Source organism: Ciconia boyciana, chromosome 21 (assembly GCF_034638445.1).
Source record: "Ciconia boyciana chromosome 21, ASM3463844v1, whole genome shotgun sequence".
Classification (NCBI taxonomy): domain Eukaryota; kingdom Metazoa; phylum Chordata; class Aves; order Ciconiiformes; family Ciconiidae; genus Ciconia; species Ciconia boyciana.
The window spans coordinates 6,305,661-6,331,910 of record NC_132954.1 but is presented as its reverse complement, the minus strand read 5'-3'; the positions used below and the strand labels follow the sequence as shown (position 1 = coordinate 6,331,910).

The window sequence follows — 26,250 nt, the reverse complement described above, 5'->3', positions numbered from 1 at the left end:
TTTTGTTGCATAGTCCATTACACCCATCAAAGAGTGGACCGTTTGGACCTTTCACTCGCCTGAATTTCAGATGCAAAATTCAGTTAAGAAAAATGGATGAACTGAATTTAAAACATCACTCGCTGTCTGTCTGAAATGAAAATGGCTCACTTCTAGGCTCACAGGAGAGTGCTTATAGTCTCCAGTCTTTCAGGAGCAAGGCCAAACAAGGTAACTGAATAGCAGGATGTAAATTGCCCAAAATATCCAGAGCAGAAAATGGTGGGGCATGTTTAGAGAAAATTAATTCAATTTTAGGAAAAACACTGTATGCAAGATGTTCCTGGTCCTATGATATATTCTTGCCAAGAATAATTGAATTGTTATAAACATTTCAGCTCACTTAACTGAGAAAGAAATTCTGTTGGAAAATATCACTGGCTTTGATTGTGTGGGCACTGGAGACAAAAGGATGTGCTTGGAGTGGGGTATCTGCTGCCTTGGATATTGGGGGATGTGGGGAAGGGAGTCTTCACCGAGTGAAAAATGTTAGCCTGGTTTGGAGTCATTAGTTTACTGTACATACGTATTCTGATATTGAGACTATATAGGATTCCCATTTCTCCTTCCTGGGAATGCTCGAGTGCTTCCCTGCAGCAGTTTTACCTGTGGCTAATGGCCGCTGTCAGCACTATCCCTGCCGGGGGCTCCGGGGAAAGGCGCTGAAGGCTGAGAAAGAGACAGCAACTGAACTTTCCTTCCTAGCATAGCCTGCTCTGTCCCAGTCGTGCTCCACTTCTGAGGATAAAAGTGTAGGACGTTCTTGTTGCCTCTGCCCAGTTTATCCTCACCCAACGGAGAGCAGGCTTCAGTCTTCAAAGCTGTCAATTCAGCATCTTGTGTAGTGCTAATCTTGTCATATTTGATAAGGCAAAACAGAGCGTAGGAAGGCAGCTTAGTCTGAAAGCTATTAAGCTATAATAATATAGATGGTGATAGTACTGTGGCCCAAATTCCTTTCCATTACCAGCATGGTGCTCGCCACAACCCTGGTGTCTTCAGCTCCTTCCATGCGCTCTGCTCTCAGCAAGGTCTGGATTGTAAACCCAGATTAACCTCTATCTTGCACAGCCTTCTGCTGTCACACTTCTGTTACAGTAAATTTTCAACTTCAGAAATGCTGATTCCGGAGAAGTTGTCTCCAGAAAATGGTTCACTTTCAGAAAATGGAGCCCAAAATGTTATCTTCTTTTTTCCCTTGCTTTTTTGGTTTGCATGGCTAGCCATGCTGCTTCTCTCAAACTTTCATGAGCTTATGAGTCTGCATATGCATCAGAGATAATTATACAGGTGGGACAGGCTGATTAAAGTTCTGTGAAGTTTGCTGCTGTTGCTCTTACTTCATCTAGCTCGAACATCAGAAATTTAGACATTTCTGTGTCTCTTGGTAATAGCTAGAGCTATGCCATGCTTTATTTTCAAAGACTTTCTTACCAGCAATGTTTTCCAGTGCTCTTTGCACCTGTCCCAAATTCCCCCTTGAAGAATCGGTGGCCACATAAGGCAGCTTGCAGCGACGTGCTTAATACCCTGCAGGGCTTTCAGAGGATTTCTGTTTTGCCGGATGGAGGCTGTGGTTAGCTGCCAGATCGTACCTGGCCAGATTACAGTCTGTGTGTTTCATGTGTCTGAATGGAGGCAAAATGTAGTCACACAACAGCTGTTGGTACTATTTCAGAAGAAGAATATATAAAAATATGGCATTTTGGGGGGAGGTGCTGATTCTCTTTGGTTGCAGTCAAACGTGTTTATTTGAAATTGAAATCAAGTGCCTCATACTGTTCACCATCCCTAAAATTAATTGGACATCTTGCTTTAATCATTTTTAGAGGAAAAATAATACAGCTCTGGAGAATAAGAGATGAGAAATAGTTTTTAATTTTAGATTGTATTTAGGAGATTATTTCTGTTACTGCATGCAGTATGTAAATGCGTGTATTCCATGTTCGCACAGCGGGGAAAAACATGGTGCTTTGCTTTTACAGAACAGTATCAAAGTTGCTTTTCTGACCTTTGAATGAGGCATACCTGAAAACGCACTGCTGGATATTACTGGAAGGGATTGTATGAAGTAGCGCAAGTTCTGTGTATATTCAGACTTGTCAAAATCTACTTTAAATGTACAAATGCAAAGTCATTTTGGAGGTGTTGACCAGTTTTAGGTCTCAGACAAGTGTATAGAAGCTTCTAGATATATTCAGCATTGCAGCAAGCCTGCTTTCGGCATCAGATGTTGAGGTGCGAATGTGCGTATGTGGGTCCCTGCTGCACCCCAGCACAAAGCGAGTATTGAGCAACAGAGGAGCCAGCCTTGGGTTTCTAGCGCTCGGCAACACAGCTTTGAAAGAAGCTGTGTTTGGTTTAAGTAGGGCATGCTGCAAACACGGTCTTTGCAAATGGTCTTTAAAATCTGAAAGTCTGTAAATGTTTTTGAACTCGCATACTTCTGAACTATTCTGAGATAGCAACAAGATGTGAAATACGGGTTCAGAATTCCCCAAGTAAAAAATTTCCAGCTGGAAGTAGTCTTCTCCAGTGTTAGGGCTTCACAGCCCAAGTCTGTAGCTTTTTCACACTTGCATATTGCTAGACATGTGAATATTTAAGGTCTGGATCGGTATCACTGAGGTTCTGGAAATGCTTAACGTTTGGCTGCTGGGTGCTGAAGGACCTTCCTGGATCAGAAGGGCAACAAGCACTTCACTGGAGTGAGCACACTATCAGTAGGTCAGCTCTCCTGCTTTTAGGGCTGAATTTTGTAAGCCAGTAACTTGACCAGATGGTTGCATGGAGTAACTGCAAGCCTTAGCGTGATCATAAAGATTAACCTTTTTAAAACAACTAATTACTGCTACAGTCCTTCCCTCCCCACTCCCCGTACCAGTAGAAGAGCTCACTTGCTTTCACTGTATTTCTCATGCTGAGAAATGTTGAGTCTTTGTAAAACCTTTTTAGATGCTGCTTTATTTTGTAGTTCATATTTTACATTCCTAACTTCAATTAAAAATTGTCCCTTGGGAATCTATCAGTGAACTTTCTTTATTAACATGGGGAGATACAGAGAGCTAAAGAAAAGGTTCTCAGTTCTTTTAACAGACGGCGTAAATTACTGTTTTGGGGGAGAGAATCCTTGAGCCTATAAGGTAGAAATTGAACAGTTCATCACAGTTTTTAAGATCTATTGTTTTCGTAGTAACCTTGAAGAATTTGTTTTGGAGTGCTGCAGCCCAGGCATAGATCAGTCAAACCTTCAGGAAGATGAACACAGTGCTGACAGCAAGTTCTCAGCATAACAAATATGGGTTTATAACCTTTGGTTTAGTTATGTTTACGTGTGTGTGTTTAAAACAAAAGATAGAAGAACAAAAGTTTATGTAGGTGACCATCTAATCCATCCTCTCCTTTTCTTTTGCTCTCCTTTACAAGTAAAATGTCCCAACTATCATGATGTGGAGATATCTTTCCTTCCTCCTTGCTCTGTTTTATCTTACCTGTTCTCTGGTTTATCTACATGTGTTATGTAGATATTAATAAAATGCTAGCGAAGAAGAGAAGAACTGGTTTTAGTCTTCAGAAATGTGATTGATAACTGACAACCTCCCTGCTGGCGCCTGGGGGTTTTGCTGGTCATCTGTAGCCTTGCTCTTCCTGAAGCTTTGAATCGGAGGCTTCAAGATTCGCTGTCATCTGATGTGGGATGTAATAAATGGATGCAATACCAGTGCAGAGTAACTAACGTGGGCATAAAGGACGTTGTCTGGATAGTCTTTTGACCATGGGGGAAAGAATTTGATGTGGAAAGGCAATCTGGTAATCTGCTCTGCAAGAAGGAGCATATAAGTGTTTGAATGCAGACTTACCTGTAGAAGCTGTGTTTGTGCACGTGTACATTATAGGCATGTCTCGTTTAGTGTGGTTTTACTCTGGAGAAGGTATAGAAGTAAGATGAGAAATCTTAGCACTTTTCCTTAAATACCATATGGACTCGTGACATACAATCCTCGTTTGTACACTCTATCCTAAGCATTAATTCTACTTTGTTTGGAGATACCTGTATCACAGTCATCGTATCTGCGTAGGTAGGTAGTGATTTAAGAAAACCCTAAGGATGACGGTGTCACTTACGTACTTTGTTCAGCCAACCTTTCATTTCTCAGAAGCTGCATATTATTTCAAGCACTAGCAGAGGGGCTCTTGGAAGCTGGTGTTTTCATTCGCAGAAGGATCACCAAATTATTTTGCATCTGTGAGACCTGCTGGAGATACCCACTCCTGGAGCGGGGTTTTGGCATGGCTGCTTCAGTTACCAGGGCACGGTTGCTGAAAGTATCGGAGATGAAGCCCTGCTGTGGGCAGGGGCTCCCTTCCTTCTGACTCCAATGTATGTTCAGAATCATCAGAATCTGTGAAAGGTGGCAGTAAAGCTTTGTAGCTACAAAACACAGCCACCAAAAGAGACTGTGTGCCACTTTCACGCTTCTCTGCTTGTCCACGTGACTGAGCTTAACGTGAGGTTATGAATATGCAGAAGAGGGAAAGCAATCTCTCAGGAGTCTGATTTCCTATAAAGCCATATCTCGCTTCCTCTTTTGCCCTCAAACGCATGGAGGAGACTGTGGAGCACCAAAGCGTCATGCCGAAACACTGAGCCCTGTGCAGCGGCTGTGCCGGAGGAGGGTGGCGGGGATGGCCCCTAGCCCACCCCTCCGGGTCCAGCAGCACAGCAGCCGTGCTCGGTGCAGGGGGCTGGCTCCGGCACGCTGGGGTGGGAGGTGGTGTGGAAAGGGAGGCCAGGAGAGACAAAGGCCCTTTCAGAATTGAAGCGGGTGGGATGAGATGTTAGTGCCTAGAGCTGAGGGGGAGTTCGGAAGCTGTAATGTTTTCAGCGTAGGTAGCCGGCAGTTAGGTGTAGATGCTCGGATGAAAGCCCTGTACCAGTGGGAGCAGAGTGATCCTTCCGTCCTTTTAGGAACAGCGTTATATCTTCCAGCGGTAGTGCCTGACTAGGCAAGGTGTAATTAACCAATGAATAATTACTATATTTGATGGTCTTGCCTTTTTGTGCGTTCATGCTGTGCAGTCTGTGTTTGTGCAGACGCTCCATGTGCTTAACTTCCCATGTCAATATTTACGTGCACGCACCTCCATAGCTTTCACCATGTTCGGGGCTGTGCAGATCTCTAATTGTTGAGCCAACATGTCTGGTGTGAGAAACATGCTTTTATCGCCACACCATCATCCATTTGGCAGTGCTCTTTGGGGAGCTGTGCTAACATGGTATGTTCTGAAGTATAATTGAGATTTTTTTCCTTTAATCTAGTGATAGGCAGAGGTAGAATGGAACCATGCTCGCTTAAGATACATGCTTTGCTGCTTCAGCATCATTGCCAAGAAGTGTGGCATTTTCTTTGCATCCTTCTCTTAGTGGTACAAGAAAACTGAGTCACATAAACTTCTACAACTCTGTGACAAAATCACCCCTTTGTCCCATATTATTGTGCATTTTGGTAGTTGCTGGAATTCAAAATTGAAATCAGTATATTGCCAGATCTCATCTCATCCTTGTGAGGAGCCACCCGGGTTATATCCACCCCCAGTGAATGCTTGAATGCTTGTTTGCGCCATGTGACAGGCTGGAGGGGGAAGGTGGAAATGGGGAGATAGAGAATGAAGTTTGAAGGTGTTTATTCAGTGCTGATCACCACGTCATAGATTTCCTGTTTGTTGGCAGTTACATTAAGGTTGCTCCATAAAATATTTCATATTCAAACTAAATTACTTGCTTAAAAATGCTAGACTTGCATTTCCCTCTCCTTTCTCCCTTTTGTTCTGTGCTTGGTTTTTTCCCTGGTATCATACACCTACCTTTTCATTGAGTTGTTTTCTTTCCCTGGCACCACTCAGGTGGGTTTGGAGGGGCGGTAGGCTGTCACCTTGTTGTGTCACAGGTGGCCGTTTTAATCACAGGCTTTGGAAATGGGCTGTTTAATTGGTGTAATTTTGCAGAATGAAAAAACTCTTTTCAGAGGTACTTCTGTAGTGGAACGGAGGGAAAACTGCGTCCCTAGCTGGCATTTCCTAGAAAACACTTTGGTGTATAAACTGAGCTGAAATGATTCCAGTTACATTTGTTTCCAAAGCTGTTTTTCTCTAAACAAAATGGAACATGTTCAGGTTTTCGAGCTACCAGTTGCCATTTTTCTCTCCACATCCACCAAGACAGTTGATGAAAGAATGTTTCTTTTGCTATTCTGTCTCTGTATGTGCTGTTTTTGCTTTGTAGTAACTCAGGTTGGTGTGTCCCAGGGACATAATATGTGTCCAGACCCTGGGATTCCAGAGAGAGGCAAAAGAATAGGCAACGATTTTAGGTAAGAACCTTTTACGTGTGTGTTTATGCATGCTGCAAAGCTACCGTCTATAACCGTCGTGTGTGCTCCTTGGCATTACGTAGTCTGTTTTTTAGAGACCATCTGCACACCTCTAAATGTATTATGGCTGAAAAGCTTGCTGAGACTAGTGATGTGGAAGAACAAGTGTGTATAAATGTGTATGCGTGTGTTTGGGAGGCTGTGTCCCAGATGAGGATCTGTAATGAGCTCTCTTTCAGAGTATTTCTCTTTTCACAATATGGGCGTTTAGCCAGGCTCGTATAATCAATGTTTGTTGTCATTCCCTCCTCCAGTTAAGTGCAGAAAGAACTGCCTTAAACAGCAAAAAAATCGCTTCTCAAATTAGCTGAAGTCACAGCATGGCCCTGCCCCTAGTGAATTTGAGGTGACTTCCCAAAGGACTGGTACAGTTCTTTGTCAATAAGCATACATGGGGCTAGATAATCGTTTTCTTATAAAGTTTAAAACAATGCTGTTATTGCCTTGTAGTTGCTAGCGTTCATTTAAAGTGTGCAGGAATGAATCAGCTTGCTGTTAGCAATAGTGAATCAATATTTAATCCTATTTTGCTGTCGATGGCTGTTTTGTTCACTAAAAGTGTCTTTCAGTTTAACCTGAGTCTATCAAATTCTCCTGAAATCCAGAAAATGGATCGGAGGGGTGAGGGTGGAGGAAAGGGAATTCTCAGTAGTCCCTAAATGCCATAGGATAAATTCTCAGCTGCTGTAAACTGGCATCGTGTCGCTTCAGTGAATAAGGCAGCATTGGCTTAAACCAGCAAAGGATCTGAATCCAAGGTGATAGAATGAAGAACAGATCTTTCAGTAGTAGATAAAGATTTTTTTTTTTTCCTCTTTATAAGAATGCTGAGCATGTCATCTCTTGGGGCTGAGTCTGTGCTCCCGCACTGAATAAAATTCCCACTGAAGTTGCATTGAAAGACTGAAATCTGTTCTTGGACTATCACCACCTCAGGCAAACAGTGCCCAGCACAAGCAAATGCATGAGGCAAAAGCTTGCCCCTCATTCATTTCTGCTGTTGCCTGGAGGGCCAGTGAACTCTCTCTGTTCACAGTTTGGAGAATCACTGGGATAGTAAAAAGTAAGTGACAAACCTGTTGCTGCAGAAGTGTCTCTGTTGCTAACTTCACCCTTTGTTCTGTCTGCTAGGCTAGGCTCCAGCATCCAGTTCACCTGTAACGAGGGCTATGATTTACAAGGGTCCAAAAGCATCACCTGTAAGAGAGTGAGCGACATAATTGTTGCGTGGAGTGACCACAGGCCAGTGTGCAGAGGTGAGAAGACAAAAAAATTTTACTGAGTTAATAGGATTAGTGAGAGAACCCATCTCCTTAATGTCCCCTTCGTGCATCACCCGTTCTGTCCGCAAGTGTGTCATCACTTGGTTAGGATCCCTCAATCACTTGGTTCGGATCCCTCAGCTGGTTCTGAACCTCAGCCTACTGCGTGGCCCATGGGTCATGCCAGCTTCATGGTCAAAAGGATCTTTATTCTTTTCTAATGGTGATTCTTGTTTTCTGGCTGAGTGAGAGTAATATGGGTTCACATTTTTCAGTCTTTTCAGCACAAGCCTGAGAAAAAAACCTTTGCTTGGTTCTCATGCCAATTTTTGATTCTAGTAATTCAGGTTTTAAGAAAAATGCCTGTTCCTGTTGCATAGTGGAAGTAATAAAGCTATTTCCATTAACTATGGAGCTTCACAAGCTATTAGTTCTGGACCATATGGACTCTATTTGTGTCCTTCATACCTGTGTACTACGTCCCCATCGCTTCGCAATGCTTTCTGTCCCCTTCTGTTCTCTCTACTCCAAGTATTTCTTTTTATGGGGTAAGGAGGAAAGGGGAGAAAAGGTGAAAACCTGAAACAAAATCTGGAAAAGCTAAGGTGAAGGGAGATTCTGTCAAATGGAACTTGCTGCTAGAAGGCAGCAGTGTGGGATTACTGAGACTGTGGTGCCTTACTAGCACGATCCTGATTATCCCGTGGCCCAGCCATGAGCCATCGGTGAATGGAGTTTTCTTTCAATGAGAAAAAACTTAATGCCCATTTTGCCCTTGGCCATTTTGTTTTTACTCCCTCTCTGTCTCTAAAAAGTAGCATGCGTAATTGTGATATTTATAATGCTAATAATGAACAACTTGTAATGTTTTTAATTAAATCCCGCTAAAGCTCTTAAAGTCATAAATTGGTATTTTTTCAGTTCTTTTTTTTCTTTAATTTCATCTGCAGATTTTTTCAAGGCTTTGGAATCCCATCTAATTCTTGAAACAAGCCTAGAATAAATTGAATCAGTGTAAGAGGATATTTGGCATAAATATGTGACACTATAAAGGAAATTTATGGTGTCCTCTTGCAAGAGATAAGAAAGGATTTGCCTGCATTATTATGATTCTATGAATCAGCTTAGTTTTTTTTAACCACTAACTTTTGGGGTTGGTTTTTTTCTTTTTCAAAAGTTTTCCATTTGCTTTTTATTTCAGCTTTATACCACTTTTTTCTGTTTGTTCCATTTTGTTACTGGGTATTGAGTTTCTCTCAAATTGCAGAAATCAGGGTGCCCGGTGAGCTAGCTTTTAACCCCCTGGACTGTACCAATTTCTAATACCCAGTGATCGAACATCTTGCCACTGTTGGGAGACTGTTTTTCAGCTTCCCCATCTACAGCAGATTCTGTCTGGGACCTGGGGGGACTGACTCAATCCCTTCATGCTCCTGTTGCCCACTTTTAAAATGGAAATAACGGGACTTACCTTTTTTTTCTGTAAGGTAGGATGGGACATGTGTAACAGGCTCCAGGAGGGGGTCACATAGGAGGGGGCAGGCTGCTTCTCAGCGTTCCTCACGTTCCCTTGTGACCACCTGTGTAGTCAAACAGTTTGGTCAGAGGATCTTTCTCCATGCTTTACTGCTGTTTGGAGGGGGGAAAAAAGCCTTGCAGATGCCACCTGTGCAAATACGGCTCCTTTGAGAGTTGAGATAAATTAATTTTGAGGATCCATCACAACAGCAGAGGCAGTTACAAAACGAGGATGCTGGTCTCCACATTTGCTGGTTAAATATTACATCAAAGAAACACCACCGGCAAAAATGTCCCCACTTAAGCACTTGTCAGCTTCTACTTTGCCTAAGATGTTTTTAAGATACAAAATTGAGCTGCCATCTTGTTTCTGAGTCCACAGTCATACCAGAACAGAGTCAGCCCTTACCTAATAAATACTTACTGTGCAGTTTTTTGGGTGTTTTTCTTTGACCTGCAATGAAGAAAGGAAATATGGCCTTCTGGGGATGTTAAAAAGGAACTGCATCTTACTGGCATCTTCCGTGTAGTTGCTTTCATTGTCCTGGACATGAAAGTATTTCTGTGAGGATTTTAATATAGTAAAAAAGCAAATAAAATCAGTCTGAGCGCTAGAGAGTGGGTGGATGTTGGTTGGTCTCGTGGTCCTTCTGTTTTATAGCCCCTGGAAACACCCCACTCAACTATTCGTCACAAGATAAATCCTTCATCATTGATGTTACATGAAAAAAAAATGAATCTTTTGGCTAGTGAAAACAACCCAGAACAGCAATTTTTAATTCTCCCCCACTTCTGTACTGTATGCATCTCTACTTCTCCCTCCTCCGTAAACAAAGAACACGGTATACATCCCAAAGCTGAGACCTCACTCCCACATCTGTCTTGTTTTCCTCTTCACAGCTAGGATGTGTGATATGTACCTTCGTGGTCCCAGCGGTGTGATAACTTCTCCCAACTACCCTGTACAATACGATAACAATGCCTACTGCGTGTGGGTCATCACTGCGCTCAATCCAGCCAAGGTAGGTCTCGGAGACATGTCTCCATGTCATTACTTCAGAGCCTTAGTTGAAATGTTGTATAGCTATGCTTCTTCACGGAGGACTAGTCTCTGATATTTAGCCATTCAAGGTTCTGTTTCTGATGTGGTACCTTCCTCTCCCCCCACAGACTTCTTCCACACGTTTCTCAACTGTCTTTAAAGACCGCGACACATCACATTCCCTCTCTGCTGAAAATTCATTTTGTTAAAGGATGTAATTAAAAGTGAATGTAATTATTTTTAATGAAAACCTCTTTGATATCTTGGCGTGAATGGTGGTGAAATGCCAAACAGCTTAGCAAAGCATCTCACTAAGCCAGCTTTCAGTTGCGGCAGGAAGACTGTGCCAGGAATGCAGTGCTGATTTTTCACTTCCTTTTGGCTGGTAGCTGGCCCCTAACCAACGGGGATTTCAGCCCCCAAAGGGCAGAGGGCAAGTGAGGAGGGAGGTATGGTTTCTATCTACTGCTATTTATGCAGTATTGTAAATTTATAAACAAGTCCTTTCTGTGTTCACTGAGGTGTGGAAGAGGGGAGGTTGGTGGGGATTTTTTTGTCCCCATTGGTCTGCACGTGTGACTCAAGTCTATTGTTGCCAGTAACGTAGAGAGCAAAGCTTGACTGCCTTGGCCTTTGTAAGATCAAGTCCTTTCCATTTTCACTGGCCCAGGGAGGGCAGTGTTCAGTTCCTCGCTGCTTTTTCCAGCCCTGCAAACTCAGCCTGTTTCTCTCTTCCAGATCTGTATGGGAACATAAGAACAAGAATTACTTTGCTGTGTATCTCAAAATACACTTTCTGAGGTGTTATGCACCATCTTCTGGTCTCAGAAGACAACGAGTTTCATTCTTTTTAGTATCTGGGTTCTTCCTAACATCACCTCCATTAGCTCATGAGCAAATCTTGCATGCCAAGTCACTGAGCTCATATGCTTATTCTGTCAATTATGCCTTGGTCCTTGCCTCTAGACAGTCCTGCGTTCTGGCACTCTGCCTTTTGCCGCTGATGCGAGGAAGGCGTTTCACAAACATGTTAGTATCCCAGGATCTCATCTTTTGCTAGAAATAGTCACGTCTGTAGAAATGCTGGCAACCATCGGCAGTTGTGGCCTGCTTGCTGCCGCTGATGGGATGGCACCTTGTGCTCTCACCTCCAGCACTTCACCTCCCTCTGGAGCGCTGGCCGTGGCAGGGCAGCTAGAGGTGAAGAGCCTGTTGAGGTCTGCTTCTCTCTCCGCAATGACCTCAGTTCAAGCCTTTATAATAAGTGCAGATCACTGGTGGATTATGATTTTAATGAGGAGTATTCCTATGTTCCAGTTTCAGAATGAGTTTGTATTTAAAGGGCTGTCATCGGCTGGTCATTTCATCCAGCAGATGTCTGGGTTTGGCTGCATAGGAGTGTAGTAATGACCCAAATTCTGGGAAACTGGAGTGTGGAATCAGGATATTTTTCAGTGCTGATTTATTAGAAGTGATTTACTGGTTAATCAGACCCAGGAGGTTCTCCTTCATCAGGGTAATGTGGAAGTGGAGAACAGACCACATGTAACAGCAGCTATTACTGCTCAAGTGTCAGCTGTGTTTTTCAGCCTGTGGCCTGCAGACCCTTGGGTATACATTGCCTGTGCACGGACAGGTTATTGCATACATCAGCATCTTAGGCTGTGGTATGTGTATTACACATATCTTTATTTTTGTGCATCTTCGTCTTTCGAAGATCAGCAAAATCCAGTTTTTGTGTATATAAAATAGTCCTCTGTGTTTGGAAAGAAGTTGTAGTGAGCTAGACATAGACGTGCCCCGGGTGTTATGTAGGCTAACACTTCCATTTGGGTTTTCCGGTACAAATTATGAAGGAGGAGATGGCAATCCATCGTCAAGAGGTGCTCATGGGCCACGTCCACTGTTTTACTGACCCTTTGTCACATTGCTTTCATGTTGAATATTCAGAGTCTAATCTTCAGCTCTGTTCATTTGCTTTTCTGCCAGCCTTGTGCACAAACTTTTTCTGCTTTTCCTTCAGCAGTGTGATAGGACACGCTTCTCCTTTGTAAGCTTCCTGGACAGACTGTCTCATTTTTCAAAAACTTACTGTCTTTTTGTGGATTTTTACTTGCAGAAAGTTCCTCCTCGTCCCCTGGTTAGTTTCTTCCTCAGCTTTTAAACCTGTGTAGTAATAAACTGTTGATTACAAAACAGAATCTGCAAGTCCTGATCCTCAGCTTTCATAAATCATAAAGGGGATTGAAATTGGTAAAATCCATTAATTTCAATACTTACCAACTTGGAGCAGAGATTCAACAGCACAAGAAACTGTAGTTTGTGCTCCGTGGGCTGCAACATCGTACACTGTAAAGAGGTGTAGCACAACTGAAATAAGGATAGATTGGTCAAAGCAGCAGCTTGTATCAACTGTGTAAAGAGACTGCATTTTCTTTTTCTTTGAAGTGATAAATAGTTAATTAGTAACACCAGTTTATAAAGGGTTTCTGGGTTTTGGATGTTTCATCCTGGAAGCGTAATTTACAGGTAGGGAAAAACTCTTCAGCTCTTTGAAGCAGGGAGGGTTGAGAGGAACGCGCTCATTGTTTTGGGAAGGCCGCTGCCGTGCCTGCTTGTTCCTCGCACGGTGCTTCGCCTGCTCGCGTCAGTCGGAGCCGCTCTTCAGAGCTGCAGCCCGATGCCGTTCCTCGGCGGGAATGGCAGAGATGGCTCCGCATGGTCCCGGGCGCCCAGGCGAGACGCAGGCTTCCTTCTGGCCCTCCTCAGGAAGATGGGAAACAGTGGAAACAAATCAATTGCCCTTAGTGTTTTCTGCTGTTTAAAGAATTCGTTAAGGCTCCAGAAACCAAAGTTGTGCAGACAGGACCATATCCGATCGGTGAAAATACAAAAAGGCAGGTAGATTCACTGGCACGGATGGTTTCTTCCGTCCAGCAAACAGCTCCCAAGGCTGGCTGCGTAGGCTAATGCAGCGGCTCACGTGTGCCTAACCCAGTATAGCAATGGGAGTTGCCGGTGTGTGAGTTTTAATGCCAACTCGGTCACTGGTATTCCTGCCTAACAAATCATACAGTGCTGCCTCTGAAAAGTACACATAAAACTCTCGCTTACTTAAAGCACGGCCTATGTTAGAAATATGTTGCTAAACTGGAGAATTCACCTCCCTGACTCACATTGCCTTTGTGCAAAGGGGATGATCTCATCATCGCACATTCCCCAGCATGGGTGAGGGAGGGATTGAAGATGAATTAATTAAAATGCCTGTAAAATACTTTGAAGATAAAAAGTATTATGGGCCTGAGCTGAAGCCTGCTGAAGTCAGTGGTAATCTTTTTATTGACTTGAGTGGTCTTTGGATCAGGTCCTGTTATATGAAGCTTTTAATATGAGCGATGGGAAAACCAGTGAGCTGAATTTAGAACTCATTTGCAAGTCATCTGTTCTATATTTGGAAAAGAACTGTGAGCCAGATTCACTGAGCTACATAATCCCCTCGAAGTTTGCTCAGAAACCTACATAAACAGTATTAAGGGCATGGTGCTCTTCAGTTGGCAACTTGGAATTATTTCCTACACAGAGGGCGACATCAAACCTATTTGGGGGATATTCAGGGCATATAGGTTATTGCTGGTCCCCAGTGCCATGGGAATTAATTTCAACCACAGTGGAAAAATAAATCACTTGGGAACTGAGAAATGCATACGATAATTGGTGAATTTGCATCAAAACTATTTCTGAACCTTCTTGACATAATGTACGTTACTGATTGATATTTCCCCAGGGGTTATTCTCACCTGGAGTCTAGCTAGCCAAATAAAGCTCTGTCCAAGCTTCTTGTGTCATCGGTGGAGAGAGATGGGCCCCTCCAGGGGATGATTCATCCCAAATGAAGATGGATGCTTGAGACTGGGGAGAAGGGGGAGGAAATGAGTTATGTGTGCTTGTAAAACATGTGAATATAGCTGCAAGAGGTGCTGCTCTCCATGGAGAGAATGACTGTGGTTTTTTCCTATGAAGGGGACTGCACTTCAAATCACTTAGCAGTACGAAGCCTTAGAATCGAGTGTCATGTTCCAGCCTATTTTCTTAACTTTCCTAATTGCTTCCTGTCACTTCAGTAGCTTAAAATTGAGGGTTTGTATCATCCATGTATTTGTGTGTGCTGGTAGGTCTCTTGTTGTTTGATGACTCATTAAATAATTTTCAGCTTTCAGACCAAAAAGAAAGTAGGAAAATGGATAAATAAATATTGTATTCAGCATCCTGTTCCTGTGCCACAAGGTTGCAGTCTTCACTATACTAGAATGTAATTAGTCATTTAATTAGGGTCAGACTCCTTAGAATGCAGTTTACTTGAATGACTGATTTAAGTAATGAAGTGTGCCATTTTACAGCAGTGTGTTCTTTGTATTAATTACATTATTCCATCATTACATGGTTTAATAATAATCTGCACAGGTTAATATTTTGGTACTACTACTAAAATTAATGGTTCCAAACTTCTATGAAGTATCACACAGGCTCCTGTTTCACGATCCCGGGGCTTTTGGGTAATACCCTATTTTCAGAATGTCACAGCTAAAATACCTAATTTGCTTTTCTATGCATTTGAAAAGTATTAATTGCATTTATATGTAGAAGACGGTAGCACATGACAGTTCAGTCTGAACTGTATACACACCCAGTTTTTTTAAAGAACACTCAAGGCATTGAATGTCTGACTAACCCGTGTTTTCTTAAGGGGTTGAAGTTGAGTGACTTTTGACAGAAAAGTGTTGTCAGCTTCCTAGAGAGACCATACAAGCCTTGAAGAGACTGTAGAGGCACGCTCGCATTTAAAGTAACGCAGTTAATTACTGCTTTTGCTTTTAACTTTGGGACTGTTATCCCCCCGTGATTGCACACATGCTCGAGTGTTTGCAGGAGATGCTGCTTTTATAATAGGCAAGAAATTACAAGACAAAGATTTTAGTTTTCCTGTGCCTTGCTCCCTTGCCCCGAGTCAAGAGGTGTAGGGTGGCATCATGTGTCCGTGCTCCTTGGCACACGTGTAGGTCCTTCTCGTTAATTGCTTTTGATAACTTCTGTGTTGTGTGAAACAGCAAAAGTAGCCTGAAACTAAATTTAGTAATTTAGTCTGTTAAAAGTTAGGAAATGTAATATATTTACGGGCACATGTACAAAGATCTGAACGCATTCAAGTGTTTAAGTACTTTCCTGAATCTGGTCAGTTAAAAAGCTCCAAGAAACAAAGTTCCCATTGATCTTTTTCTGGTGTTGTGGATGTACAGCATTTCTGTAAATTAAGCTCTCTTCCTTTCTGTTTGCTTGCACTGTCTGAGGCTGGATTAAGACCTTTGTCCCCCAAGTCACATTGTAATTTTCAGTTATTGGAGAATAATAGATTTCAAAAGCCACCAAGAGACTTGGTACGCGAACCTCTCAACTTCTGCGGGACCTCTGCTCCTGAATGATACGCAGAGGCTACGTAAATCGAGCAGGGGTGGGAGGTTAGGATACAGCAGGAGAGAAAACACAGGAAACACACAGCTGTGGACAGATATGTTGATGACTGTGTTTGCAGACAGCTTAAGACAATTTCCTCGAGCTACCCCAGCGGTAATTCACATAAAGCCTTTCTTGGGTCTGACAGAAGCTTCTGAAAACCAGGGGAACTTTCTGAGCAACACAGAGCAAAAGAAAGACTCTCCGCTTGCACCGTATGTAACAAACTGTAACAAACCGTATGTAACAAACATGTGCCTATATGCACATTCAAATCCATCACCATAATCTCAGGTTTATGAAAGAAATAGTAGCAGTACTTTGTGAAAAAAAGCATGCTGAAATCCCAACACACATATCTTTATCAATAAAGCCATCTAGAAAATCGATAGATAAAGCAGAAAAATCTGAGAGGTAATTTCAGTAAGAGCTCAATCTGTCTGGAAAGAATTGCTACAGTGCTATAAAAAGCAAGGACGGTCACCTTTGGTGATGTCCTGAAGATATTAATGCTCTTATAAATTGCTCCTCGATAGACAAACAGATAAATAAACAAGACAAGAGGATCTGCTGGCTGCCTTGGCAGTTGATTCATATTAACATGCTGCATCTTTGCCAGGTTATCAAACTCACCTTTGAAGAATTTGAACTAGAAAGAGGATATGACACTCTGACAGTGGGTGATGGAGGACAAGTTGGAGACCAGAAAACTGTGCTTTACGTGTAAGTAGCATGTCCTTTGTCCCTGTGAGAAATCCACACCTAAGTTTTGCCTTACAAGATGTAGCTGATGTGTTGGGATGAAGGAGTCCCGCTCTGCTTGCTGTGCTTCACTGGATGGTTTATGTGCTGTTTGTCATTTTTGGTGGAGCTGACTATTCTGGGTGTTTTCTTCTCTCATCACATTTTCTTAGGCTTCAGCTGACAGAAGGGCTGTTACCTCTTCGCTTAGCTTCTCTCGAACTGCTTTTGTGAGGGCCCCTTAGAGAGAGGCTGAGGCCATCCAGGGAGCTGAGTGAACAGGATTGAAGTTCAGAAACAAGAGTAAACACCAATCAGGCAGAAAGTGAGAACTGTTTGGCTCTCTCTCCTGTGCTGTCCTTCTTGTGCAGTCATTTTTAACAGTGCAAAGTGGCTGTAAATCCGTTATCTTTGAGCGACATCCTGAGCGTTTTACACCCAGTGTGCATTTGTGTAAACGATGACACATGCTGCTTCAAGGCTGAGCACTGGTTCCGCTCAATTTATACCCTTTGGTTTGCAGATGTGATGTTCTATGGAGGTTTCTTCAGTAGAGAAAACATTGTAAATAGTCCTACTTTCCCTCCAGGCCTTCTTATATCAGTGTTTCCCATCTGAATATGTTGGGGGGGAGGTGTTGGTTGTTTTTTGTGTGTTTTTTTTTTTTTAATTTTAATTATGAAGAAAGGACATTGGACCAGTACAGGGCCAATCTAGCCATGCTTGAAGGAAGAGATGAAATCTCTGATGGTGCCAGTTTTTAGAATAAAGAATCGCCGTGTTGTCAGTTTATTGTTTTTAGAAGATCTGAAGACCAAGTGTTACAGTGCAGCTAATACAGGGAATAAAGGGAAATGGGTTCTGTATTGGCATTTGCCATCTACTCGGTGCTTAATAACTGGAGATGGTTTTGGTTTCAGTTTGAAGGAGCGTGTCAATCAGAATGCTACAAAGGAGCGTGGGTTAATAGATCAAAGGCCAGGGTTTTCCCTGACCCATGTGTTTCACAGCATGTAAGCATCCATTTCTGGTGTCTGCTATGTTTTAGGCAGTTTTGAGGTTGGTGAGAGCCCTTGGCTGCTCTGAGGAAAGCATGTGCTGGGACCTCAGAGTTTTGATGGAGGGTGACCGTCAGCGTGCACACCACAGAGAGGTTTTTCCCCCTTTGAACTTTCACATCGATCTGAATTTTACTTTTACGCACACAGTGTGCTCCACGCTGAATCTGCACCATGCTAAAGAAGAGGTTGTTGTGGAAGCGGATTCCTGTGTAGCATAGGAGTAAGTCAGGATCTTTTGCAATAACCTCTAGAAAATGCCACAGTTGAGAGAGTGTGAGCCTTGATCATCTTTCAGAAGGCTGTTTATTCTCATTAACCTGCTGATGTTAATGGGTTATGTTTGCCCTTCCTCCAGTAAAGTCTCTCTGTTCCGTTTCTGAAGGGTCAGGGAGAAATCAATTTGTGTATCATTCAAATGTAATTGTGATGATTGTGTACCATTCAAATCCACTTTACTGAAGAAACAATGATTCTGCTATAGCTTCTCTGAATCATTAAAGTAAAATACTGTGTAGCTTTATGGAAATCCAAAATTTAAAAACTGTTGGAGACCTCAGGGTGCTATACGTTTGAGTGCTTCAGGAAATCTATCTTGCTCTCGGCATGTCTGTTCTGAGCCATGCAGTTCAGTACTGCAAGCCCACGGTTGCCTGGTACAGCCGTGCCATGGTGTGCGCAAATAGCGGGGAGAGTCTAAAAGCAGAGCAAATGGTGAGTAGTGCGTAGCACTGTGCTAGTGGAAGGGTGTGCTGCTTGCCTGAGCTCACTGACTTCGGGTCAGCTTTGAGCACCCACAGGTATTTTGCTCCATATTCTAGAGCTCAGACATGCCCCATGGCTGTGTTCAGGTCCTGGCCGCTTCTGAAAGCGTGGCTTCTTGCCGTGTTGGGGTATCGTTTGCCTCTTGTGAGTGAAGATAAGCCAGTGGTGTTTGTCAAAGTCTCAAATGTCTTGAGGGCACTTGCAAGGCCAGGTACGGGAGCAGAAGCAGGGAAAAGTCACCGTGACTTTTGGAAGGAATATTTGAGTGATGAACGGAGCGTTGTAACCAGGGCCACCAGCATCCAGCTTTCGTGTCTTAACTTGAAAGACTCCCTTCTTTTCTATCTAATAAAAAATGTATAGGAGCAAACAACTCTCCAAAAGCTACTCTAGCAAAGCTGTTGTACTCTTTCCAACTGGTAGAACGTATTTCATATTGTGTTTTTTTAATTCCTCCTCTTTGTTTGTTTTTCCACATGAATAGGCCTCCCACTCCATTTTTGTGTATCTTAATGTTTGCTTGTCTTTCCGAGGTTCTCTGTCTCTCGGAGGTTCACTTTCCTATACATTTCTTTTCAGAACACGAACACCGGTGATGCTTAGGTCAGGAACTCTAACCTGCAATGTATACAAATGTGAAGTCTGATGATTGCAAAAGTGTTTGTAATTAAAGTGTCACAGAACATTTCACAGCTGATTGGTCAAAATGTGCAAATTACTGCCAGGGGAGTAGTTTGTAATAACTTGCTGAAATGATTTCTCATTCCATCCCTTTTTGTTTGCCTAAAGCCCATGAAGATTTTCCTAGATTTGATTTTAATCATGCCACGTTTTCTCACTCTGTATTAGCTACTCAACACCTTGCTAATGGAAATTTGGAATATCTGAGACTATCTGCACAAAGTGCAGTGTGTGGTATCTTCTCCCAGTGTAGGAGAACTTTCCATTAAATTGCTGATGCTAATCCTAACAGGAAAATTTATTTATTTTTATTTTTAATCTGGGAGGATAAGTTGAAAATTAATGAAATGTGAAAGAGGTGTGAAGACCATGGAAATACTCCATTTGTAATGAATGTGGTTGAAAGTCCATGGACAACTTTTCTCGGCAGTTGCTGCTCTCTTACCTACTGTCAGCTGAATTCCTGTATCAGGTTGGATGTCCGTTGGGTACAAGCTGTAGGTTTTTTGGAGGAATCAATATGCAGAAACCTAACCCTGTCAAAGATAGGAGTTCCAGTTTCCTTACTACTCTTCGTTTATTCTCGGCTATTCAAGAGTGTTGTGGCTTAACCCCAGTCGGCAACTAAGCACCACCCAGCCGCTTGCTCACCCTCCCTGCCCAGTGGGATGGGGGAGAGAATTGGGGTAAAAAAAGTAAAACCCATGTGTTGAGATAAAGTCAGTTTAATAGGACAGCAAAGGAAAAGAAAATAATGATAAAACAATATACAAAACAAGTGATGCACAATGCAGATGCTCACCACCCGCCGACTGATGCCCAGCCCGTCCCTGAGCAGCGATCGCTGCCCCCCGGCCAGCTCCCCCCAGTTTCTATACTGGGCATGACGCCATAGGGTATGGAATAGCCCTTGGGGCAGTTTGGCTGTGCCCCCTCCCAGCTGCTTGTGCGCCCGGCAGAGCACGGGAAGCTGAAAAGTCCTTGACTTAGTGTAAGCACGACTTAGCACCAACTCAAACATCAGTGTGTTATCAGCATTATTCTCATCCTAAATCCAAAACACAGCACCATGCCAGCTACTAGGAAGAGAATTAACTCTGTCCCAGCTGAAACTAGGACAAAGAGGAACTCAGTCCTGCAGCCTTTCAAATCAAGAAATCCATTTGAATCAACTTGCATAGCAGCAGACGTTATCCCAAACTGAGGTATGAAGGACCATTTGTTTCCAGTCTCACTCACATCCCTGTAAAATGCGTCTCGGAGAACATAACAGATTGTTAGGCTGAGCTTTCTGACTCGCAGAAGAGGATTTTATTCCCTAAAATAACAAGCACCCAAATCAATCATTCAGCTTGTTAAAGTGGAATGGGAAAACATGCAAAAAACCTTTGGAGCGCCTTTTTCTGAAGGTTTTTCTCTTGGTATGTTCCTCATTCCTCCTGTCTGCTGCTTTAAGTAACTTGAGAAGAATCAACAATAGCACTTTTGCACTCCCCATCAAACTCTCTGGATGCAAAACAGTCATTAAGACAAGAGTACTTCTTAATTTACCAGCACCCTGGGATCAATAAAATTTCTGATGGAGGTCAAAGCAATAACAGAGCAAAGGTGGGGGCAGAACTGGGAGAGCTTTGATGGGCTTGGGAGACATGAATGTGATTTCAGGGAAAAACACACTCCAGATTCCATGGCCAAAGCTTGAGCAGTGCCTGGTTTCAGGTGTTACAGTAGTCCCTGGTGTGTGTGTGACTGGTGAACGTCTCTGGGACGGGGAGGAGAGTTATGTGTATGGCAAGGTTGGTCCCGTTTACTTTAGATACCTGCAAGGCTATTAGAAGAATCTGGCACTCAGCAGTAGCCAGTGTTAAGGATGTCAAGCAAGTAGAATAAGTAGCACAACGCTGCAAGCAGTCGTTTGGCTTCACTCTAAACAAACAGTAATTGGCAGATCGGCCATGCTGGCTATGATTACCCCGGAAACTGGGAATTGCAACAATTATGCCTGGAGGTTGCGAGTTACATTTATTCACAGGCTGCTATCAACACACAGCTGCTGGGTTTGTTCCCTTGCAGTATTGGTTTGCAATAATTCTGCCTTGAGAGCTCGGGGATCGATTTTATCAAGAAGTCTTTCAGGTGCTGCTATTGTACTCAAGAACAGCGCCAGGCAGAAGCCATACCTATACATATATATGTACTTAGATTTAAGCAAATACTACAGAAAAAACCCCACCTATCCACTTGCAGTAGTTGCACTTAAGGTAATTTATAAATTTATCACAGATGATACCTTGGCAGAAATAGTATAATAACAACATTAAACACTGCCACTGAGACAGGCAACATAACACTTATACTCCTGTAGTAATGATCCCTTCCCACGCAACCTTACTCTGTTTTCAGAAGCAGAGGGAAGGGAAGGAGCTGTGCTCAAAGCGGGCATTTGTGTGCGTGTAAGTGCTCACGCTGGTGCTTGTGTGGGTGGGGGATAAAACTCTAAAGCTGTGTTGAACCACAACGAGGTGATTAATCCCAAAGGCTGAATGAGCCACACACGGCTCATTAATACGGATATACTGGTGACATTTTTCTAAATCTCTTCAGCTCTCCTCGGAGTATCCCTGAAGGGTAGGCAGTGTCCTGATCATCCCGCACTGCCCGGATTAGTAGCAGTTTTCAAGGGCTCACAGGGCCTTCAGCAGATTTGAGGCTTATGCCCTGTCTTCCAGGGGTTTTTTCGAGATCCTTGTGGAAACCTCTTTGTCAGGATAGAAATGTAGCAGAAATGTGCTGAAAGTAAATTTTTGTAATACTAGAAAATACTTCTAAAGGTAGTTAAGAGGATTCAGTCACTGGTATGGGTTCTGGGAATTTTGTTTACTTATGTTTTGCTTCAGTGAGAAAGGAAATTATTACTACTGATGCTAGGTAATATATTATAATAATGGTACTAAATTGTAATTATTATAGTGGTGGTGATGATAACTTGCAGGCCCTCAACTATGGTAGGAGACTCGCTGTTTAGGTAGTATGCAGAAACATACTGAGCGGCTCATCAGTCTTGAAAACCTATCAGGTTTTTGGACAGTGTTCTGTTTTGGGGTTTTTCTTAATTGTGTTGGCATCACTCTTGTTATTTTCTGCTCCTACAGAGATATATGTGGCTGTTATTTTGGTGGGAAGATAAGTTTGGGGAGACATACAGGCTGTTTACTTGTTCTTATTTATTTTTACAGCTTGACAGGCACCACGGTCCCTGATCTGATTGTTAGCACACACCACCAGATGTGGCTCCTCTTCCAGACAGACAGTGTCAGCAACTTGCTGGGATTCAAAGCAACGTATGAAGGTAATCTAAGTGTCTCTCTCAGAATTTATGTGTTTTAAAAGGATCAGGGATGAGATGGGTATAGTTGTTTGGGAGAAGAAAGAGAAAGAAGCTTCCCTAAATATATTGAAGCTCTGCAGATTCTTTCTGAAAACTGAAGCTTTGCTCCAATAAGAACAGCGTTCATTATTTCTTTGCCATGAAAGCAGCCTGGGTGGGTGATGTTTCATGGCCATTTCATCTGCTTTGTTGGAAAAGAGTTGGTGAACTTCGGCTGATGGCAACAGACCGTGTCTGTGGGAGAAAATGAGATCAAGTAGTCAATGAGTCCAGTAGATTAGTGGTATCGACTACTTTAAACTTTGACTAGTCTGGAGTATTACAAATGAAATAAAAGTTAATGCTGGGATTTTTCAAAAGACACTCATGAAATGCATTAGGATGTGAATGCTGAACTCTGTCATAAGCTTCTGTGTTTACTGTTGTCGTAGGTATTTGCACAGTTAGAGAAAGTGTGATGGAAAAGTATCCCTTCTAACTCATGTGACTGGTGATTCTAGCTGAAGCTTTTCTCAGATTCCTGGTTTGAGTTGTTTTTAGATTTTTCTAGAAATCTCCATCTTGCATCTCCACGTTTGGTGTGAGCACCTAGGGTCCTTAGCTTCCTCTGCAAGCACTGCTCTGAAGAACGTGCTCTCCATCCGATAGCCTCGCGCCTGCCGAGGGGGAGCTTGTTTCTGTGAGGCAGCCACCAGTGTAGACACAAGAACACTTCCACTTAGATGTCAGCTTCTTTTTGGTTTTGTTGTCATCTTGAATCTCTTTTCAAGGCACTTGAATGCCTTTCAGTTTTCTCTATGACCTGCTGACGCCGGCATGGCTTACTCTTTTGGCTCTGGTGCCTAAAAGTACGCACACAAATCTTCATCTAGACGAGGGGGCTGATCCTTGAAAGGTCTGAGTATCAGCAGTGACATTTAAATCAAACTGGTTCTTTCAAGGGCCCCTAAACACACATTAGCGTTAATCATTTTTAAAAGTGTTTCCCTGGGACTTTCCATGTTTCAGGTAAGTGTCGTGTTGTGTTCAGGCCAGGACCTGCCCATAGTAGTGCTGCTGATTGATGCTGAAGTAACAGCAGTTAGGAGCCTGAAGGGACCTGACCTACCAGAAAACCTAGATGGACTAAATGCCAGCATGTCCAGGCAGGCTGGGCAGTACCTTGGAGGGGGGACGGGGTCGTGATGCTGGAGTATTTACAGGATTGCAAGACCAGGTCAGCAGAAAAGTCATAGAGAGACCTAGATAAAAGATAATGGAATTGAAAGAAGGAAAAGGCAAATCCAGCCTGATTGTCTAGGGAGCATCTTAATAGTACTACTTCAGTCTTACTGGCTGTGACTGTACCAGCCTGAAAGCTTGCTCTCTGCGGTAGCTGTGATGTCTGTCTCCTGCCACGTTTGTCCGCGGTCGATTCTTGGCAGCCTGGCAGAGCACGCTGCTGCACCCCTGCCTGCCAATGGGCGAAAGCACTCTCCGGCTCTGCTTTGAGATCCTGTCTGGTTTGTTAATCTCATCCAGAGGGCAATGTGGACGTATTCTTTCAGTCTTTTGATAAATCTTATGTTTACCCTATAGCATAGCACATAAAGTTGCAAAGGACATGATATAGGAACTTCCTTACACTGTTGTTCATCTTCTGTGAACTTTGGATCTATAAGGAGCTTGACTTTTTCCTCCTCTGACTTGCTTCGATGTTATTGGTAGCTTGATCTATAGCAAGGCTGAGCTGCTCTTGCTCCCTGTGACCTCACCAGTCAGTTTGGGCATCACCGTTATCACTCATGCTTCGATGTCCTGTTGTATGGAGCTTCCAATGTCAAATGTACTTCTCCCTTCCCTACTCACCAGTGTTACCAGAGGTGCATAACCTCCTAGAGAAGGAAAAAAAAAAAAAAGGGAGTGTTCTGGCTCTGCTGTCCCCTGATGAGCCTTAAAGGAAGGACCTTTCCTAGGCAGTGTCTGTCCTTTGCATGTGTTAGAAGTAGAGGCTACTCTCTGCCTATCGTTCAAATCTTTTCTCTTTTTCTAGGCATCTTTGCAGTTTTTGTACAGCAGCTTACTGACCTGGCAAAAAGGATTTGTGCATGAACAAAGAAATACACCCCGTGCCTGAGGTTCATGCTGGCGCTATCCTGAGGTTAAGCTAACCTCCAATCTGCCAGGTCCATAAAACCCTCTTAGTTTTTGCAAACGCTTCGAGTTACAAAGCAAGAGACATTTAAGTATGAGGCAATTAGCACTTGCCAAATACATTATGAAATTATATGCAACTTACTAACAAGTTTCAGTATCAGTTTTATGGCCACGCTTCTTCCTAATTGCGAGGGGAAGATTACAGCTAATGGAACTATATAAAGTCAAGACCAAAAATTTGCCTAATAGGAGGGCAGAGTATTGCCTATAGAGTATGTTTAAATAGCCATTTATCCTAAAACATGTGTGTTAGTGTACATTTTAAGTGTAAAGCAATCATAAAGCCTGTTGCTAGTGCTGAAGCAGTTATGCCTAAGAGATTTATTGATGCACAGATTCAAGGACCTGTTGGAAGGAACATGCTGAGGAGGGCAATATGCCATCAAATTTTTAATGTAGGGCTCCTGAGGAGGGGGAGCCAACCAGGTGCTTTTGCTTCACTTGTGAGTAAAGAGAAAGCATATTTGCACCAGGAAGAGTCCACAAAACACAAAGTATCTGCATTTGGGTTTTTCCAGATCTGCACCGCAAGATTGGATGTGTTTGGAACAAGTGCTCAGCAGGCGTAAATCGGTGTGACAGCATTGATTTTCAATTAAGCTGCGTCAGTCTTTACCAGCTGAGGATCTGGTCCATTAATGTTCATGAAGATTACTTCTAAATCTCCAGTGTCTCAACTGCAGCCACTTTTATCCTTTTAAACAGACATTCTCTCATAATAAGTGAACAATGTTTTTGGACTTCTAGTGCTTGTCACAAGAAATTTGTATTAAGCTCCACTTTGCTGGAAAACTCTTTTCTTTCTCACAGCTGTAGGGAGCTGATTGATACTGCGGTTTGGTGCTTGACTTGTGAGAGGGCTTACAGCCTCCTGGGGTCCTGGGTCTTATCTTCTCCCTTCTTTCCTTTAATCTCAGATGACTGCTTCTGAGAATACCTTCCCCTTAGAGCTGATGCCTTCCACAGCCATCGAAATGGTTCTTTGAAAGTTCCCACATCAAACCCTCCTAACGGTTGGGTATAGATAATTCCTTCAGGTAACATTTTCAAAAGTTATTGAGAAATTTAGGGTTCATTGAAGAGGATTCAGACTCCCATAATCTCACCCGCAATCCTTCTGCAGTTATGTTCCCCATCAGTGGACTGAAAACGCTTGGTCCTCCTCACAGGGGAGGTGTGGGGAAGAACATGGTTCTCTTACTGAGGAGCCTTGAGGTTATTACAAGCGATAGTATAAAAGTAAATCAATAGTGTAAAATTCTGTGGTAAGTGATAGAAATATTAAACCATGAAAAAATAGAACAAAGCCAGATTTTAATTTAGTCTTACATTTATATTTATATGTTTTTAATAGAAAGTAATAATTTAAAATTAAAACCAGATTTATAGACGTACACACTGATCTAGTTTGGATTTCTGTTGGAATTGGGTTAATTTGGGTAGAGCTGACTAAGGTCTATGTTCTGAACTACCAGCATGCTGCGGGCAGGGGATGATTAAACAATATTTATTGTTGTTGAAATGCTGACTAAGTGTTCGGCTCTGGAGAGCTTAGCTTTAGAGCTGAAATTTAGCCCTGTGGTGCAAAGAGGCTTAGGAGCTCTGCAGAGCTGGAGCCTGA

At 42.8% G+C, this 26,250-nt stretch overlaps 1 protein-coding gene across 1 annotated transcript in view; it reads left to right on the top strand.

The window, feature by feature from the left end:
• Positions 1 to 26,250, top strand: part of CSMD2 (CUB and Sushi multiple domains 2) — a 313,890-nt gene that overhangs the window by 149,182 nt on the left and 138,458 nt on the right. Inside the window, 5 exon segments of the mRNA XM_072885005.1 lie at positions 6,323 to 6,410; positions 7,602 to 7,726; positions 10,151 to 10,272; positions 16,420 to 16,523; positions 22,282 to 22,394. Coding sequence (XP_072741106.1) covers positions 6,323 to 6,410; positions 7,602 to 7,726; positions 10,151 to 10,272; positions 16,420 to 16,523; positions 22,282 to 22,394 — 552 coding nt within the window.